A 14,307-nucleotide genomic window follows, 5' to 3' on the forward strand; every position below is an offset into this window, starting at 1 on the left:
TGCAGCAACTGGGAGTTGATGAGGAAGCTGCCAGAAGAGTAAGCTGCACTCTCCCCTTGCAAGAAAAAGACCCAGACGTTTTTTGTGTTGTTTACTTTGTCGTCATTTATGTTAGAATAAACCTGACAGGCATAGCAAAAGGCAACTATCTATCCGCAGCTAAAATGCTTATCTATCTGTGGTTCGGAGTAATTTCAAAGTGTTGCCCTCGGATAATAAAACGATTTGTAAATAGTACAGAAAGCGTTACTTAAGTGATGAGAAAACTGTCGTTTATCAATAGATGACGAGGCAAAGACTTGTGAAACTTTATTGTTGTCCATTAAAACACGTCTCTCTTTTAGCTTATCCTTGTACTTCTCTACTTCCTTTTACCGAAATTTAGTGGTGGGCAAGTGAAGCCTCCTGAAGCACTGAGGCTTTCCTAACAATTGTGCCAAAAAAGATTCAAAGCTTCAAGACTTCAGTGACGGTGATATCTGGTGGACAACTGAAGCCATAGTAACCTCTAAAGAGCATGACTGAAGCACTGGCACTGTTTCAATCCCATGACAGCAATACAAGTTCAGAAAAGTCTGTGTGGTCATTCAAATGTTTTGTTTATTCATACCAAATAATGATTATATTGTCATTACAATAAAATGTGCAGATGCTCTCCCCCATACAAACATTCCAGATTAACCCAAAGAATAAAGGCTAATTATATTAAGGATTAAATGTTGGTTCAGAGCTTATTTAAAGCTTTGAGCTTTATTTAAAAACTGTACTAAAATCCCTAACAGGATTAAAGATCCTTCCTACTTTGCAAATGATCATGGTGTTCGAATTCAGAAACATTTTTTTTGTGTGAAGTGTTTTTAAGGAAAACCTTTAAAGATGATGGTTTGTCTTTCACTCTCACTCTCCAAATCTCTAGCTCTTCACAACCCCATTTTGAAGCATAATGATGCATCTTATACAGCTGGTAGGCACCAAACCACTCAAACCTGTCAAGCTGTCATTGGCTCAGAATGCATTGAAATGCCATGAGCCAATGGCACAAAATGAAAGACTATGAGCCAATAAAAAGCTTCGAAACATTTTGAAGCAATAAAGTGCGAAGCGAAACAGCCACGTAATACTGGTGTTTTGATACAAGCTCCGACACAGCGTTTCAAATTACTCCGCTTCAGGAAGAGTGGCACAAGCTCCAAACAACAGTAACCTCTCCCACAAAGTCTGAAGAAAGAGGGAAAGGTTGGGTGTGACTGACTTTTTATATCAAAAATATATACGTCAAGTTTCCGCCCAGGGAGGATCAACCCACTTCCGTCTGGTAGAACAAATAAAACAATTTTGTGGAATTATAACTACATAACTATGAACCTCTGTTACACCTGTGGGTCAACAGCACTGTTGGCAGTCGTTGTTAACCCGGGCTCCGACCGATCCGGTATGGAAGTCGTTTTTGTGATACGCATATTTGATTTGGCTAGAGGTTTTACACCGGATGCCCTTTCTGATGCAACCCTCACCATTTATCCGAGCTTGGGACCAGCACTATAGAAACACTGGCTTGGGTTCCCTAGTGACTGGTTTAACTTTTTAACCAGAACAATATTGAAATTGTCGTGGTAAGGTTTTACCACCCCGGATTCGTTGATCAACTTCGACACCATCAAGAAGAACTTTCACAAAGTATAAAGAAAAAACAAAAGTCGTTGCTCGAGTTGACCTGTGCACAGGGAGGATCCAGCGGCGAGTCAGAGGATCGACTGCTGAATTCTGCTCTCTCCACAAACTCAGGCTCGTTTTATTGACACACATATCCGGGGTGGTACATATCAAGTGATACAGACTTCATTTGTTCTACACACACACATTCTTTTTGGCAACTACATCTACACCGTTGGTTTCTCATCCCATTCTTATCGCACCCAGCTGTTGTTGTGACCTTGTGTTCTAACTATGAACCCAGCCATTGTCAAATTGTGTTCTAAAAGTTTCTGTTTTCCATCACACCAAGGACTCCTCTTGTCACAACAAACCTTGGGTTTAACTCAACCTTGCAGCTCCTTTTCTCTACATCTGCATATTTTCAGTTTTAGCTTTAAGCAGCATTTTATGTTCAAGCTGGTTATATGTTTTAGCACACCTTTATAATTCCTTAAACATGAATATATATATCAAGCTGGTTATATGTTTATCCACATTATAAATGTTTATGTTGATTATTTAACTGGAAACATCCATCCATCCATCCATCCATTTTCATCCGATTATCCGGGTTACCGGGTTGCGGGGGCAGCAGTCGCCACCCAAATCACATTGCACCGTACCTAAACCTTCCTGCGGGTGGTGAGTCCACTGGAAGGTACCAACCGCCCTAACCGGGATCCGAACTTGCCCAGGAGGTGAACCCTGGGGTTCCACACCGATGACAGAGACATTGCCTCTGGGCCAAAGCGCCACTAACTGGAAACAACAAATGTTTAAAAAAAAAGGTAAAATGGTTGGTCATATTCACCAAGACTCTCTTCTTGTAACTAAGGCAGCTGCGTGACTCAAGCTCTGTCCTCAGTTTCTACCACACTCAGTGCTTCAATTAGTTACTGTCTGTTTGTTTTGTTAGCTTGAACCTGTGTTTATGCTAAACATGGCACTTTACTCATTTTGTAACAGTGCCAAAACAATGTCATGGGTGGGGAGAAATGATTGGTGGTTGCTTACATGGTATTAAAAAATAGGTTACAAAAATAGGTCTATCAGTTACACTCAGATAACCCCTGGCTGTTATTGGACCACAAGCCAAGCTGTGACCTAGGGGGGTTGAACTCTGGTGGTCATGTGACTAGGCAGTGAAGTGGCCAGTGGTGTTGTGGGGCTTTGCTTGTTGTCAGAAAAGAATAAGCTGCCGAGGAGGCTTGTAGGCAGTAGTAGGAGAAGCAGCAATGAGCAAGTGGGCCTTGTGGCCTTTCTTTAACACAGTTAAAGCTTGAACTGAGCCGAGGTATTCTGGAAGAAGCATGAAATGGATACGTGGGAAGGTAAGAAAAAAAAATGAATGAAGCTATTCCTTTATTTCCATCTGGTATTTTCAGCATATTGATATGTACTGTAGAAATACAGTAGTATATCAGGTGTTGGGTTATTTTAGTAAGACAAGAAATTAAATTATGGGCTTTATGTACTGAAACTAGGAATCATTTTCTATCCATTGACTAGTCAAAGAATTCCTGTAGTCCTTACTAGCAGAGCTGTTTAATTTCACTGTATCTCTATAAAACCATTAGAAATATACTTTGAGTCCACCATGGAATGAGTATATTAGTGAACACTCTATGGCTAATTTACAGTAGCTTTTATTGCAAAACTCTTACACGTTGTTTTTTATCTAACATTGTTTCTGGTTTTAGTCCCATATTCTGCTGTCTAGACTGGATTAGCTAAAGTATACTTGTTCAAGATAATTTCAAGATAATACTGACATGGTTTCAGGTGAGGGCTCTATTTACCATGTTAGTCCTTTGGAGTGTGACTAGCTAATGTTTTTGTGGGCTGAGCTGCTTATAATTCTTTAGTTATAATTTTGCAGTGACGTTTTGTAACTCACACCTTCAGATTTGTTTTTTTTTTTGTATGTGGTGGTTCATATCTATATGTGATTGTGATCTGTGTGACTGTGGCTTAATTTTTTGGTGTGTTGTTGCATTCCCTCTAAATTTATGTGATCAAGTTCAAGGTGCTTTTTGTTGAAAGTTTTTTGTTGTTGTTGTTGATGGAACACTTAATAATGGGCACTTTACAGATTTAGATGATATTTCCTTGACCTGAGTTGGCAGTGTGCTCCCCAAAATTGCTTTAAGTTCATCTCGCTTTTCACTTGAATTAATTATCCCAAGTGCTACTGTAAAATAGCCTTTCTTGCCCTTTTTAAATTTTAAATTCTACCAGGGGACACACCCACTATGCCTTTATTTCACCACTCTCTCCCCACCCCTCACCCCTCCTCCTTCCACGAACATTGCAAGAATTTGGAATGTGATCCTTTCTCACTCTCAAGATATATTCCACATGTCTAAACCAAAGAGAATCACTCAAATATTGGACCACAAGCCAAGCTGTGACCTAGGGGGGTTGAACTCTGGTGGTCATGTGACTAGGCAGTGAAGTGGCCAGTGGTGTTGTGGGGCTTTGCTTGTTGTCAGAAAAGAATAAGCTGCCGAGGAGGCTTGTAGGCAGTAGTAGGAGAAGCAGCAATGAGCAAGTGGGCCTTGTGGCCTTTCTTTAACACAGTTAAAGCTTGAACTGAGCCGAGGTATTCTGGAAGAAGCATGAAATGGATACGTGGGAAGGTAAGAAAAAAAAATGAATGAAGCTATTCCTTTATTTCCATCTGGTATTTTCAGCATATTGATATGTACTGTAGAAATACAGTAGTATATCAGGTGTTGGGTTATTTTAGTAAGACAAGAAATTAAATTATGGGCTTTATGTACTGAAACTAGGAATCATTTTCTATCCATTGACTAGTCAAAGAATTCCTGTAGTCCTTACTAGCAGAGCTGTTTAATTTCACTGTATCTCTATAAAACCATTAGAAATATACTTTGAGTCCACCATGGAATGAGTATATTAGTGAACACTCTATGGCTAATTTACAGTAGCTTTTATTGCAAAACTCTTACACGTTGTTTTTTATCTAACATTGTTTCTGGTTTTAGTCCCATATTCTGCTGTCTAGACTGGATTAGCTAAAGTATACTTGTTCAAGATAATTTCAAGATAATACTGACATGGTTTCAGGTGAGGGCTCTATTTACCATGTTAGTCCTTTGGAGTGTGACTAGCTAATGTTTTTGTGGGCTGAGCTGCTTATAATTCTTTAGTTATAATTTTGCAGTGACGTTTTGTAACTCACACCTTCAGATTTGTTTTTTTTTTTGTATGTGGTGGTTCATATCTATATGTGATTGTGATCTGTGTGACTGTGGCTTAATTTTTTGGTGTGTTGTTGCATTCCCTCTAAATTTATGTGATCAAGTTCAAGGTGCTTTTTGTTGAAAGTTTTTTGTTGTTGTTGTTGATGGAACACTTAATAATGGGCACTTTACAGATTTAGATGATATTTCCTTGACCTGAGTTGGCAGTGTGCTCCCCAAAATTGCTTTAAGTTCATCTCGCTTTTCACTTGAATTAATTATCCCAAGTGCTACTGTAAAATAGCCTTTCTTGCCCTTTTTAAATTTTAAATTCTACCAGGGGACACACCCACTATGCCTTTATTTCACCACTCTCTCCCCACCCCTCACCCCTCCTCCTTCCACGAACATTGCAAGAATTTGGAATGTGATCCTTTCTCACTCTCAAGATATATTCCACATGTCTAAACCAAAGAGAATCACTCAAATTGTTCTTTGGATTGTTCTGTCACCTGTGTGCTCTGTGATAAAACATGCTTATCTCACTGTGTTCCTCAATCAGTAGCAGTGATCCTATTTTCTATTTGTATCCAGTCAAGGGACACATAAATGTTTTGTGGAGAAACCCTAGTACTGCATTTATCCTTACTTCCACATATTATGCCTCACCATATATATATAAAACCATAGCAACCACAGGTAAGGGCTTGTCCCTTGGATGTAGAGAAAGAGGACAGAAGCTGTGTAAAAATCAATAAGAGCAGTTGGGGAGGTCAGGGATATATGATCTAATACCTGCCTATTAATATCTAAAATAAGAACGTTTACACCATTGTACATCACCTGTCTCCCATAGGGCGACAAACATTGGTCTCATTGGTTTTGTTGAAGGAATTGCCAAGTCAACCATGTTGCTCATCCCTTACATTCAAGGCTGTGTTATTTTAAATGGCCAACAAACCCCTCCCCCGGCACAGTCATCCACAAACTCAAACACAATGCACCATAGGACTTATCTGATGCTTTGCAAATGTACTTTCTGCCTTTATGCAAAAAGTAGTTTTTCCTAAAGACTTGACTAGGAACATCACATCTGGGATAGAAGTAGTAATAATAACTAAAAAAATACTCATTTCATTGTTATTGTTTTATTACTCAAGCTTGTCTAGATCACTGACATATGGTACCTTAAATTTATCATTAATTTATGGGCACATGCATCACTATAGTTGGAAACATTTTCCGGTTAACATTTACGGTTAACATGGTATTTTACAATTGCATTTATTGATTATTTTCTAATCTAGTAACTAATGTGATCTGAAAAAGAACAGGATTACAGTAAAATCAAACATCTGATATCTAACAAGCAAGTAAAGTTTGTGACCAGAACATCATGAAAACCCTAATTCGAAACAATGAACCATGTTAAGACCGTGTATGATCAAATATTAATAAAATTATATTGCAAGGTAACACAGGGAAATATTAGTGTTGAATATTGAAACGGCAGGGACTGAGTTTACTTCTATGCTATTTCCTCAAAAAACGTAGAAAAATAATTTGTCTTTCCCTGAACTTCCAAAACTAGGAATTCCTTAGAATGTGGTTGTGTAAGAATCAAAGAAACAGCCAAACAGTAAATATTAAAACAGCAAGGAATGTATATGCATAATGATACATAATTAATCAATTATTTATGTGCTGATAAAGGACCTTTAAATCTACATTAAAATCCAATCTTGTCATGAAAGAATTTATAATTGGTCATATATTTGTTAAGTATTTCTAATGTTTTATGTTGTACATGATTATGTATGTTTTACTACAAAGTAATGCAAGAAAACACATAGTCCGAATAATTAAAATGTAAGAAGATTTAATGAAGAACTTACAATAATTACAATAAAATGTAATTTGTTTTTGGGATGCAAACACTGACCCAGAAGTAGTACATGTCTACTTCTGGGTCAGTGTAGACATGTACAGAGTAAGTAGTACTGCCAGTGGTAGCACTACATTAATATTTAGCCTTTTTTGGGGCATTACTCAATGCTAATGATTTAAGCCCTAAACCAAGGGCATATATTATCAAGACAGCAACAGGTCACCTTTGTCTCAGGGCTCTGCAACTGCCTGTGCTTAACTTTGAGATTAGCATCACAGTGCATGCTTCTTGCTGGGAATGCATGGGTCTGAAACCCATAGGGTCTTCCCCCTTTAAATGCTTTGTGCATACCAGCTATAGTAAAAGGGGGAGGGCGAGGAAACTTCCTACTCTTCATCACCCCCACATAGAACAGATACCTTTTAGAGAGTAAATGATATTAGGAGGAGAAATATGGCAAGCGAGAAAAGAGAGGGAGAAAAGGGGAGGTGGTCAGGGATGGGGGATGGGTGACAGAGAGGCTAGGTCCCAGCAGTGGAAAAGTACAGCACATTGCTGCATCCCCCACTCTCTGTTTCAGCCTGGTGTGATTGTAAAGGATAACTTAAAGAGAAAGCCCCTTCACTAGTGCCACCAACAGTATGCTATTTGTGTTCCATAGGTATTGTCATTTTGTGAGAATAATTTGGTCAGTTGAACACATTTTTGTGAAACTAAATCTGGAAATTGTCAGTACATGCACCCATGTTAGACACATTTAATTTATAAGCATTTAATAAAAATAAATAGAAACAGACCTCTACAAATCACCCACAATTCCCTGCCCAAGGTTTGACCCCAAGTCATTTAAGAAGCATTAGCATAGCACCATGGCCACCATCTTGGTGAGGAAATGCAGGAGAACATGCCTCAAATGTCTTACTCCAATAACACCACAAGAACTCGAGTTACTACATCGTTTGATACGTTGAAAGAGGGGAAGGAGAACCTTTTAGGGCAATAGCACAAAATTGAGCAACTTTAGGGTTGCTAGTTCACATTCTCAGTGCCTACCAACTGAAGTACCAAGAAGCTGAATTCAGACTCACAAATGCCTATTGTCATAAATTAGAGAATACTTTAGGTTCATAAATCAGCTCCTTCTCCTCTATGTGTGATGGAATGAGAATAACAATCCGATTACAAAGTCAAGTACAGCTATGAACGCAGCTCCATTTGTAGTGTGACGTATTATGGCTGACGTGCAACTTCGCCATTTTTTCAAAATGAGTACAGCTTTAAATGGTTGCACTTCCTGGTTCATGTTAGAGGAACGAAACCTAGGCTGACCCCAAGAAACAATGCAGCCTTTAATGGCTTGCCGGGGTTGATGCGTTCAAGTGTGTGTGTGTGTGTGTGTGTGTGTTGAAGGGTGGCATGATAGTTTTCTTTAAGCAAAAGAAGGAATGAAAGAAAGAGAGGGTGGAGGGGAGTTCAAGATAATGCACTGCTATCTTTTCCATCCCATCTGTAAAGCCCATCACCTATGCAACAATGTGTTTTTTTTTTGCAATGTATGAAGAAAAGAAACAGAATTACTTGAACCTACATTCAGTTACAGAAATAGCTATAAACAAAGCAGCAGCAAAGTGGTTACTACTGCTGCTCCAAGCAGATTGAACGGGCAACAGCATTATTACAGTATTATTATCACATATTCATTTTACCAATACTTTTTTTTCTGGTCTCTTGTTAAACATTTACACTATTGGACAATTTGCTGTGTTGTTTCATTCAGTCATTCCATCCAGCCCCCAGATTGGCACTGCGCTTTGCATTAGGGGAATGCAAGGTTATTCACTGTGCAGGTATACAGGTTCATTTTAAATCCAAGTTGCATTAATGTGGTCAATTTACATGACTAATTTGTCCAACTGCCAAAGTGAAGGGAAATCTATAAACATCCGAGGCATGTTCTGTCTCAGTCCCTCCTGTCCCCGTTACTACCTGTTCCACTGCTGTGTGCTATTGCACTCAAAAAAACTTTTATATACATATTATGCACACATTTACATATTTGCCTACTACGACTGTTATCTCACTGGATAAATACATGTTAATAGTATAGTTTAAAAGTAGTTACCTGCTATAAATAACTGAGCTTTGCTCCTTGGAACCTAAAATGTCAGCTAACTTTAGGTTCAAAATCCTAAAACTGGTCAAAACTGTGTGGCGAACGATGAGCTTACATCCAATCACCCAATAGCCTGAAGATCAAAGGCTAAGCGGCAGTGGTGGCTTGGTGGTTAAGGAAGCAGACTTGGGTCCCAAGCATAAAAATGTACTGATAAACAGTATAAAATAAATATGTAAATGTAAGCAGTGTTGATTGATTGATTGTTCAGGCAGAGGACATGGGACTGAGATGTGCCACTGTGTGAAATCTGCTGGGCATGCACTTTAAAGACCAGGGTGATAGGTTTGACAAATAAGTGAAGGCAACTTAGGGCCTTTGTGTTTTTTCCCCTAGTAAAGGAAGTTGAGGCCTTTGACATGCAGCAACCATCACAGTACATTGTTAGATTGTTGTTTCGAATGAGCACATGGTTTAACAATGGGGATGATCTATCATGGTCGGTCAGAGCTGTTGAAAGGGACATGTAAATATCATCCACTGTATACCTACATATACTACAGTACATATTAGTGATAAAAATACAATTTTTTGTGTGGTATCACATCTTTATCAATGTGTCTTGTTTCACCCAAATGCACCAGGTACAAAATATGAAATTTCCTGCAGTGTAACATTAAGTTATGGAACACCTACACTACCTTTAGTTTCTCTCTTCTCTCTCCATTTGTCGTTAACTTCACTCTCCTTCTCTCCACCCACACCTCTAACACTGAGCTACAGTGCTGCAATGCAAGATGCGACAACAAAACAAGTCAGTTATAAGAAAACTAATGCCAAAAAAGTAAATTGGTGTTGTTTCTTCTGTAATGTGTCAGACGAACAGCAGTGTCAGAGAGTGCAGGGGTAAGAGTGCTATAAACACAAGGAGGGAAGCGTCACTGCCTCCTGCTCCCAAAATAAAAACACAACAGAACTTGTATTTCCGTTGCATGAGTTTCTGAAAAATCCTGACCCTAGAAATTGTATCTGTCTGTAGAGGTGTGGTTCTTATGTGTGAGAGTATAGGCAGAGTGTGTGTGTGTGTGTGTGTGAGAGAGAGAGAGAGCATGAGGGAGCTTTTTCAGATTTCCTGGTTTTACGCTAACACAGTGGGAACATCATAATCTAGGGCATAAAAACATCAGAAGAGTCTGATTTACACCTGGGAGCAATAATGAAGGGCAAAAGTTTCCAAAAAAAAACAAACAACAACACAAATGAAAGAAAGTAAATGTAACAATGTACGGAATACAACCACTGAAAGTAAACAAAGTCTATGTATAGCGTTGCGTGACAAAATTTGTTTTTACCACTGTATGTTGAAATGATGTAACAAGAATTTCTCAGTAAATTTATGGGGTCCGTAAACCGTGAAGTTCCACAGCAGTAGTTTTATGTTGTATTGATAGATGTTCAATTGGAGGAAGTGCGTTGTTTGAACATGATTTAATTAAAAGTAATTAAGAGTATTTTCATTAATTTTATTTTTGTTATGCATTATGAGAACCACTGTAATGATATCAACACTATAGCTTCAGTTTCCTCAAAGAGGCCAACCAGTTGCCACTGCTCAGCTGTGCTACTGTCTTGCCACAGGCACACTTTACTCCTCTTCTCCCCTTTTTTTGTTTTTCTGTTTATGTTGTCTATGAAGCTTCTCAGTCACCCAGGTCATGGTCAAGGTTGAAGAGTTCTGTTAGGCATCTGGACGTGAAATTTTCTCAAAGAAGACGTTTCATCTCTCATCCAAGAGGCTTCTTCAGTTCTAACTGGTGATGGGGAGTACAGCAAATATATACTCTGGGTGTAACAAAGAAAAAAGCTACTTCACCCCTGGGTCGTAGGTAGGGTCTTGGGGTCAACTGGGGAAGTGTAAACAGTCGTTAGGAGTCTGATGGGTCGTTGCCATCCTCATCAGAATGGTTTCACGTCTCTCTGTTGTGAGAAACCGAGGAGAATCTTTTGGGCAGTGTTCCTATGAGGGTATGGTTCTGTTTATGTTGTTACAACCAAGCAGACACAGCTGGACAGCAGCACTCGCTCACATAAACAGAGCAAAATGGTTCAAATACATAATACATACAACATAACTAACATAACTATTTAAACACATGAAAAACCATGCTCCAGGAAACCAAGAAATATGGAAACAGAGCAGGGGTCAGCTAAACCCCTAACCCAGAGGTGGAGTTCATGGTCTATAAGTAGGGGAGACCGGGTATGGTTGTGACACTTTTTGCTTCAGGACCTATAACTCACTGAATTTTTGAGCTAGAGTTCTCAAACTTGTATACAAAGTACCCACATTTGTTTACTACAAATGGCATCGATTCAAACCTCTGCAAGAATATCACAATCCTCGTAAGTTGATGTCAAATGGAGTTCCTTTGTTACAACCTACCCCACTACCGGGGTAGGTTGTAACACATGCTGGGGTAAGTTGTAACAGACAAAAGAAGCAAAAACAGAGGTCACACCATGCGACATGCTGTAAAAACAGGCTGGGGGTCTGCTTCATAGAAAATGTGAACTAGTCAGGCCCTGCCATCTGCTTCTCATCCGATGTTTGTGGGTGTTTGATGTTATATATTACTGCCAGTTCATATGAAAAATTTCTAACCTAAAAGAAAGTGTAATAGAAAACCTGAATACATAGACAAAACGTTTTTCCATTTGTCTGGCACCTACGCTAGTATTCAATTCTTCTCTGGTCTCCAGTGACTAACCTGTCATATGTTTACCTCACGTGGAGTCAGTCCATAATACAGGTCTGCTGCCTCAGCCAACACTTCTTCTGCACCTCAGAGAAAACTTTGTTGCTGCTTCAGTAACCTATACTGGGAGGATCACTGGACCCCTGGTCTCTCAGCTTCTGCTCAGTGTTACATGACAGATTTCATGTGCCTTCGCAACTGTCTTTCTTGTCCACTGCCTAGGCATTCTGTAAAATGTATTAAAATTAATAAAGTGTTCTTAGTTGTATGTAAGGGAATGGTTGTAACACTTTTTAAAGATGTGTTACAACCCACCCCACCCCTGTCAGCCATTGTTTAGCTAGCTGTATTAGCATAGTGGTTTGAAATTAGCAGGGGAAAAATGCATCACATTTTGCCTGAGAAACTACAATTTAATCTAATGTAAGTCATATGGTTTTATGTACAATAGTATAAGTACTAAACAAAATATAGTCTTGGTCAAAATATTTACTTTCTTACATCAAAATCAGTTTTTTTCTCTATAAAATCTGCATGCCCCTGTTTCAAACCTTGACAACCACCATGTGGGATCGGGGAGGAAGTGGGTAAACACTGAAATGATCATATAACTCCTATCTTATCCCTAATTGGTGGAATTGGTGGTGTTACAACTCTCCCCATGTTACAACCATACCTGGTCTCCCCTACTGTATGTCATGCAAGACATGCGGGTATCATAGAGTTCCCAACCCAAATCTCATTTACCCCTACGTACTATGCATGTTTTGTTGTTGTTGTAAAGGTAAAAAAATTGATCAAACATAAGCAGACTGTCTGACTAAAGTTGAACTTTAATATATATGTAAATGCATAGTTACCTCTATGTCACTTGAGTCAAACTCATGAACTGCGGAATCCAAATTTGGGCCTGCCATGTCATCTTATGTCAGTCACTGGCGCTAAAGATGATTATGGCTGTCTTAAAATAAAATAAAAAATCTATAATATAGAGTCTATATTACAGTTTTCTGGATTGGTTAAATGCATGGCACGTAATTCACAATTGTTATTCTCAAATTTCAGTTCTAATCAAGCGTATGTTTTTACTATGAACTACATCTCCCATCTCCTTCACATCCTGGCAAGTTGAAATATTAACATTTAATCCCACAACTGGGGTAGTGGTGGCATAGTGGTTAGAATGAATTTAGAATGAAGGAATGAAGGAGTACAATATGTCAGAATTTTGACGACAAACATTGACACAATTGTGCAGAATTTAGCCTCCAAGAAAAACAGCATATGGTTCAAGAATGAAATAGCAAACTGCAGTTGAAGCAGGGAATGTTCACCAAAGCTACGGCCATAAACGAAAAACAGTGGCAGGTAAATCTAGCTTTATTGCATTTCGTTCAACAAATAATAATCCTTTTTTGATCTTAACTTAGACTGTGTTTTTAATTTTAAAATGGGTGATTGGGTTTGACACACCTAACCTCTGCAAGTGACTGACATAATTTTTAAGGTATAGCTGAAAAATATGGTTTTTTTTTAAATATAGCCATTGCGATAGCCAACAATTTGCATGTCCACTTTGTTCTTGTGCTTTGTCGTAGATATTTGCTTTTCAATGTTGATTTTCTCTTCCTTTTGGCTTTCTGCAGATGATACAGCTGACCAGCGTACCTGTCTTATCTGTGGAGATCGAGCTACAGGACTGCACTATGGCATCATTTCATGCGAGGGCTGTAAGGGCTTCTTTAAGCGCAGCATCTGTAACAAACGTGTGTACCGCTGCAGCCGTGACAAAAACTGTGAAATGTCACGCAAGCAGAGAAACCGCTGCCAGTATTGCCGCTTGCTAAAGTGTCTGCAAATGGGGATGAACCGCAAAGGTAACGTGCACTTGACATTGAGACTAAGTCTATTTCGTTGAAAACAGCCTCACGTCATGACCTCACTTCCAATACTGATGCAACTAAAGATTTAAATACTGAGTACATTCAAAAGTATGGCCTCTATGTTATTGTTTTGTTGCATAGTGCAATGTAGGTATCCTTAGTGTCTTGAACCTAATAGCACAAAACAATAGTCACAAAGTGAAAAGAATCAGTCAAATTATCTGAGCTCAATTTCTTGCTGTTCATTTTAGTATGAAACCACATTTCTTTATTAATTTTGAATGTATGACAGTTATTTAGACTTTTTAGTTGACTTAGTACATATATATATTACTTCTATACTACGGGTTGGTTAGTATGAGTACAAGCACTCATTTCTTAGCAAAGTTTATATTAATATTATTATTATTATTATTATTATTATTATTATTATTATTATTATTATTATTATTATTATTATTATTATTATTATTATTATTATTATTATTATTATTATTATTATTATTATTATTATTATTATTATTATTATTATTATTATTATTATTATTATTATTATTATTATTATTATTATTATTATTATTATTATTAAAGAGATTAGTGAAGAAGAGATGGGACAGTGACAGAACAGAAGAGAACAGACTGGAATACAAAGAGAGGACAAGGGAAGTAAAGAGGGAAGTGGCCAAGGCCAAACAAAAGGCATATGAGGAGTTGTACGAGAGTTTGGAAACAAAGGAAGGAGAAAAGGAGTTGTATAGATTGGCGA

At 38.3% G+C, this 14,307-nt stretch overlaps 1 protein-coding gene across 3 annotated transcripts in view; it reads left to right on the forward strand.

The window, feature by feature from the left end:
- Positions 1–2,837: 2,837 nt before the first annotated feature.
- Positions 2,838–14,307, forward strand: part of LOC103396975 (nuclear receptor subfamily 6 group A member 1-A-like) — a 25,748-nt gene continuing 14,278 nt past the window's right edge. Inside the window, exons 1-2 of one of the 3 annotated variants that reach the window (XM_025052886.1) lie at positions 2,838–3,026; positions 13,305–13,535. In XM_025052886.1, coding sequence (XP_024908654.1) covers positions 3,011–3,026; positions 13,305–13,535 — 247 coding nt within the window. In that variant the 5' untranslated portion in view covers positions 2,838–3,010. Of the gene's footprint in view, positions 3,027–4,171; positions 4,335–11,921; positions 13,536–14,307 lie in introns of those variants that run through there. The other 2 variants (XM_008335224.2, XM_025052885.1) reach the window with 2 other exon arrangements.

Source organism: Cynoglossus semilaevis, chromosome W, assembly GCF_000523025.1.
Source record: "Cynoglossus semilaevis isolate Cse_v1.0 chromosome W, Cse_v1.0, whole genome shotgun sequence".
NCBI lineage: Eukaryota > Metazoa > Chordata > Actinopteri > Pleuronectiformes > Cynoglossidae > Cynoglossus > Cynoglossus semilaevis.